The 6,490-nt window shown below is 43.7% G+C and overlaps 1 protein-coding gene across 1 annotated transcript in view; it reads right to left on the reverse strand.

The window, feature by feature from the left end:
- The window catches only part of wnt11 (wingless-type MMTV integration site family, member 11), an 11,278-nt gene extending 6,429 nt beyond the window's left edge, over positions 1 to 4,849 (reverse strand). The window contains exons 1-3 of the mRNA XM_027031260.2: positions 4,328 to 4,849; positions 2,707 to 2,903; positions 1,071 to 1,297 (exon numbers count right to left, since the gene is read on the reverse strand). Coding sequence (XP_026887061.2) covers positions 1,071 to 1,297; positions 2,707 to 2,789 — 310 coding nt within the window. The 5' untranslated portion in view covers positions 2,790 to 2,903; positions 4,328 to 4,849. The remainder of the gene's footprint in view (positions 1 to 1,070; positions 1,298 to 2,706; positions 2,904 to 4,327) is intronic.
- Between the last annotated feature and the right edge of the window lie 1,641 nt (positions 4,850 to 6,490).

A 6,490-nucleotide genomic window follows, 5' to 3' on the forward strand; every position in this document is an offset into this window, starting at 1 on the left:
TGTTCCAGAGTTTTAGAGCTGCACCCAAGACTGAAGTTACACTTGTATTAACACTCCGGGGCCTCATTGGTTGGTTCCAGGTTCTGACTCCTCCCTCTTGTAACCACACACTTTCAGTTTTAGCTCCCAGCAGTCACTGAATAATTCACACTAGTTACTGTATAATTCGCCTATAGATGAATAACTAGGACAGGCTAAAGCCCTTTGCAAGCAAATCCATAAAAATGACCAATGGGGGACGCACTCCACATCTGACCTCAAAAGGGTTTCCTTCTCCCTTTTTAAACAACTCATCAACGTTCACGTTCTCTGCGAACAGAAAACACAGGAGCCATAAACGATGCAAGCATAGAAAAGGCTGGTGGACACAGATAGCCTAAACCCACGGCCGCGCAGATAAACGTCCGCCCCGTGCGGCCAGTGCTCTCTCTGGCCAGAATGGGTTGTATTGTTAGCCACCGCAGAAAACAAAAGGCGCTTCACACTCCTACGCTGGGAAGAAAGCCTCATCAAACATGGTGGACAGTTTGTGAAGCCCCCTTTTTTTTTTTAGGAGGACCAGAAGATAGTCTCTTTTATCCTGACACTCTTTGGTGAGCATTATGCGCCGCTCAGAGAGTGGGCTGAAGCCCACTGAATAAAACTGAAGTCCTTCCATCTGGACCTATTAGATGGATCCCTTTGACCCCATGGGCACAGAACGGCGTCTCCACTGTAGATTCAGGGGACGGGATGCCTGGGGCCACTCTGGTGGATGTCTGAACCCTAGCATCTTACACTGAAAGGTGTACTAACATGCACAGAAATAAATAACTGAATCGCTCTGCACGTCAAGAGTTTCCTCAGACATCCTCAAAGTGCGTGTTTTTCACTAGCTATAAAAACCTCACTGTGGCACATCACAGATGCGCTAACACAGAACGACAGCCACGTTTGTCCAGCGACTGAACCCACGACTCCGGTGTCATTAGCACCTTGCTCTACATGTTCTACATGAAGAAGCTGGCCTCTAGTCCTGAAGCTCCGCGACTCGGCTCGGGCACTTCGTTTCCGCAGCATCTGTGACTCACCTCGCTCCAGGTCAGGGAGATACTTGGGAGCGTCAATGGAGGAGCAGTTCCAGCGCATGTCGGCGAAGCTCTTCTGGCACGTCTTCTTCACTTCGCGTGCGGCCTGGACGATGACCTGCATGAGCTCCAGGTTGCTACGGCACAGCTGTGCCTGTGACGACACCAGGCCCGGCAACATCTTACACTGCTGGGTCTTATTGATGTGCTCCGTTGTCTGCGATAGTGCCCTAAACAAACATCGGGGCCGAGAATACAGAAATATCAATATGGAAATACATTTCCACACACACACAGACACACACACACACACACACACACACACACACACACACGTGCGCTCGCGCGCACGCGCCCACGCACACACAAACACACACACATACACACAATTTTTGTAAATGAGCTGGTAATAAAGATATGGTGGAACTGAAGTGATATTCCATGCATCTTACATTCCTTTCTTGCAAAAAAAAAGTTTCAATTTGTAGCCACAGCTAAAATGTGGCCCTTTTATCATGTAAAATGTGCTTTCTCTGAATGCATGCCAAAGGTAATTTACTAGTAAAACTATTCTTGCATGACTAACATACATCTGAATAATCTAACAGTTTTAATCTCAAACAAATGCATGCAAACCCTGAACCCTGCTCTGAGGGAATAATCTGTCAGGATTAGGTACAGCGGAGGAAGTGAGGATTCTGGCATCATTAGTGGTGGTCTTTGGCACCCTGCGGAGACAGAAACATGACCAGACACTGAATGCCATTGGAACGGAGGCCTTGGGTTGGCTGGCAGGTTTGGCTGGAGGAATCCTGGCAAGGCCTTTGCGTCTTAATACGTGAAGCTCTTCTGAATCTTAACGCACTGAACAAAAACAGGTAAAGAGCAAAAAAGCAAACTAACTGAACTAACTTACAACTGGCACAGGGGCATAGAAATAACGTCTCTGGTCCTTTTGGGGGGTTTTCTCTGAACCTTTATGAGAACTTGTTAGTTCCTCTTGCACCTTTGCCTGTTTCAGATTAGGAGCCGGGGGCCGCCACTATATACCCCGTGATAAGATGTGACTCAGCCCCTTTCCCTTTTACACACACACACACACACACACACACACACACACACACACACACACACACACACACACACACACACACACACACACACACACACACACACACCTCTGTTACCCAGAGCGCACAGGTGTTTATGACAACATGTGTTTTGGATTGTGCACTGTGCATTAGCAGGAGTTTGCCGCCCTTTGCCTGTTCCGGTGTGTTGCTCGTGAGAGACGTTCCTCTACATTCCAGCTCCAGCCGCCATACATTTCATATTCTTTGAAGTTACCAATAATTAAGAGAGTTATAACTCACAAAGCACAGGAAACGATCCTTTCTTCGACACATGCCGCAAATTATATGCAGAGAAACTGAATGAATATTTGTAACATGTTTAGATGTTAGTGTTTTGTTTTGTTTTTTTTGTTTTTTTTTTTAAATTATTTTCAAAAGACCAAGCCTGACAGAAGTCCACGATAGATCCATTAATCGCTAGAAGACTGGACGTGGGCTATCTGAAAGGGCGGTTAAAACACGATGTTTCGGAGCCGCCCTGTGCGGACACGGCCCGGGACACTTACAGCCACCGGATCGCGAGGCACTGCTGCGACAGAAGCACGAGCGCCACGAGGCGGAGCGTGCGCGACGGCGAAGCGCTCGTCATCCCGCTAAACTGGATCCAACTCGGTCAGAACGGGGCGGTGCAGGTGCGTGTTGGCCTGGAGTCGCAATCAAACGCCAAAGTCCATGGCACCAGCTTCTTCTCTCTGCGCCTCTCCTAGTGAAAGTGTGGGGAAAGAATGAAAGAAACGCTCAAATGGAGTTCTGAGAAAGTAGCGATTTTAGGAGATTTTTTTTTTTCAAACAATTACTCCGGATTTATGGTCAGAAGTGCAACATGACCGTTACGCATTACACACTCTCAGGCCACCTGTTGAAGAAAGAACACTGTAAAGTACGTGAACACGTGTGTACTTCATTTGGAGCTACACTGCAAACAGAACTATATATTTTTATAGGTGAAAACGTGAAAACGTACTCACACGTGTTTTATTTGGGGGATCGCATGGAAAATCCAGGCCAGGAAATGTTGTACTAAATAACTAATGCAATAACTAAACTTTATTTAACGCCTATAAAATATGTATTTTTATATATTTTATGTTTTTCCATATTCTATGTGGGGTTTTGTACATATTTATGCGTTTCGGCAGTACAACTGTAAGAAAAGGAAGGAAAAAATGTGTTTTTTAATTGGTAAAGGTGGTTTCTGCGTTATAAGCTTTTGTGGCATATGGTTTGTGCTTTATGGTAATAAATTGAAATTCATGGGAATAAACAAGGCGATCCCTTTAGCAGCCGCGCGCTTTCTGACCCCAGAGAGGCACGCGTTTCCAGTATTTAGGCCGTTCTGAATTGTATTATCTACAGGGAAGCCTAATAATGTATTTTGTAGCGCAGAGATCCTGCATGATTAGTATAATAAATACTATCTTGTTGTTTAGGGTCTCGGGATAAAATGTACGAAATTTGAGTTGGTACAGATTTTCGATTAGCGAGCACACGATTTTATCCTGACCTATATGTCCCGTAGGCAACTCCATAAGCAATGGTGCATATTCCTCATACTTCTCACGTTTTTGCCATACGTTTCGTAGCACTTCGTGTAGGCGATGCGGAGCAAAACGCCAGCTTTTGGATACAGAGATCATTTACTGATTACTTTATGTGTCTGTAATTACCACGACTTTAGTTTGTCACACACCGCCAAAAGACCAGTTGTGAAGCTTCCTTCAAATGTGTTTTTTTTTCTTTCTAGCAACTCATGCGTCTGTGTGCAAGCTGTTCTTGAGCTTTTTTAGCCTTCCCTCTGGAGCAATCTCAAGGTAGCTAAATAAACAATGATAGGACTACATTTAGGCTCGCAAACGTCAACCACGTTTAGGCATGCTGTCTGAATATGTAACTGTTCTGTGAAGTTACTGCCCGGTCAGTTACATCACAAGTCAGAAACAGTGTAAAGCGAATTTGCCTACATCCAGCTCTAAAAATAGGCTATAACAAAAATAGCTGGTTCAAACAGCCGAAAGCAGAAACAGAAACAACAGTGGAAACACTACTCATCCTGCGATATTTCCAAACTTCTTTGCTACAAATCAAAAACTTGCCTCCAAGGAAAGAAAAATGCACTTTCATCCTCACCTTTGTCTGTCAAATACAAGCTGAAGGAAGCAGTTTATCCGATAAGTAATCCAAAACGTATCCCTTACAATCCAGTCACACCATTAAAATATATGTTTATTAATCCGGTCTTCGATCGACAAAATTCCAAACGAAAACAACCATCATTTAACAGTCCAGAGGCAGGCTAGTAAAGTCTCGCTCTCAGTCTTGTAGGAGCAGCCTGCGCTGTGGAGCGTGCTGGACTGACGGTACGGGTTGAGCTCGAGCATATATGTGCCCGTGAGCCACTTTGATCTCGCAGTGATGTCAGGAGCGATTAGCATAACAAAGTGGTTAGGGCTCTCGAGCCAAAAAAAAAACCCCATTCAGTATATGATCTGTGATCCTCGCGCTTATTTCCTCGGGATATTTGCAGACTCCGGGTTCATAGATGGGCTTCCACTTGTATCGGGCCTGTTATTTTAGGCTGCATAAAAGATCGCCCTTGAGTCTGTCAGTGCCACGACGCCGAGACCGCGGCGTTCACCCACAGCTGGAAATATTTCAATAATACAGAATAATTAATGCCGCATGATGCAGAATGATGCGTGGCGCGCGGCGGCGCGCCAGCTTCTCCGCGCGCTGCCATTAACTATGTTGCGCGCTGTCCTTGCGGGCTAGTCCAAAAATAAAGGCAGAACTCCAAGCACGCTAATAACGACTGCAGCATGACGAAAACGTATTGCTACAAGTTTTATATTAACCCGCACAGAACAATGGGCCTGTTGCGCCGCGCACAACGGTACATTTTTCTTCCGTAATAGTCCCTATTGCGTACTGTAGTGGACATTTCAGCAATGATATTTCCTAATTTTTGAACGGGAGCTACTTAATTATTTCGTTATTGATGCTCTATCAATAGGATCACAGGGTCTTGGTCAGGAACGCATTAATATTTTTGATTGCTAATGATTCTGAGAGAGTGCTGAAGAAATATTTTTATAGAACAAAAAATAGACCCAGTAAAATATGTTCATGCATTATGCCGTTCGCCAAACTAAATGATCCCGTTAATATTTTTACCATCTAAAGTAACTATCATTTTAATGCTGTCTCTGCTACTATAAAGTCAGGCCGTTCCCTCGCCATATGCTTTACTGATTAACTTTGGCTTTCTGGTTTGAGAAACCTCCTGCGGAGAATTCCGTAACGCGCGCCCCTTTCTCACTTTCAAACGCCACCCGTCGTAACCGCACGATTAAGTACAGTCATTAAACGTTTTACATTAGTAGCGTTATCCCGTAGTTTATGGAATATAGTAGTAGCTCAAAACTTAGGAGGAGAGAGAGAGAGAGAAGAGAGAGAGAGAGAGAGAGAGAGAGAGAGAGAGAGAGAGAGAGAGAGAGAGAGATGCATATAGCTTTAATATGTGGAACGTAAATACAGTAGAGGTAGTTTACCGCCTACCTACATGTATAAAAACAGGTTGGAATTAGTTGAGTAACAAAAGTAAATTTATCCCTAGTCTGTGACAAAGTGTGGTTATAGAAATAAATCACGTTTCCTGAAAAACATCCTATAATTTACAAAACAATGCATTAGATTTTTTTTCACACTGTAAAATGCTACTATATTTTTCATTATACCATATCACTAGAAGAAGAAGAAGAAGAAGAAGAAGAAGAAGAAGAAGAAGAAGAAGAAGAATGTAATATTTATCATGGAATAAACTTGCTGGTACTTGTTAAAATCAGAAGTGTGTAGACACAGACACATTCACTCACTTTCTCTCTCTCTCATTTTCTCTCTGCCTGTTTCTTTGTCTCTCTCTCTCTCTCTCTCTCTCTCTCTCTCTCACACACACACACACACACACACACACACACACACACACACACACACACACACACCCAGGCTACGATAATTAATTCAGCTCTATCCATGTTTGCCTATAACATGTTTCATGCTTTATTTTGCATGACATGTCTTGGGACGTCATACAAAGCAAATGTCAGATTCCGGAGGGTATTTCAGTTTCATTGATTAAAAAATCATCTAATAAAATTATCCACAAATCGTTGTCACCAAGATATTAAGACCTGAGACTTAAATTAAGACCTTCTCAGATACTGAGACCTGAGGTTTATATTCAGCCTCTCTCAGACATTTGCAGGAGCAGGTAAAGTTTTCCACTCACTCACT

This window comes from Electrophorus electricus, chromosome 17 (assembly GCF_013358815.1).
Source record: "Electrophorus electricus isolate fEleEle1 chromosome 17, fEleEle1.pri, whole genome shotgun sequence".
Lineage (NCBI taxonomy): Eukaryota > Metazoa > Chordata > Actinopteri > Gymnotiformes > Gymnotidae > Electrophorus > Electrophorus electricus.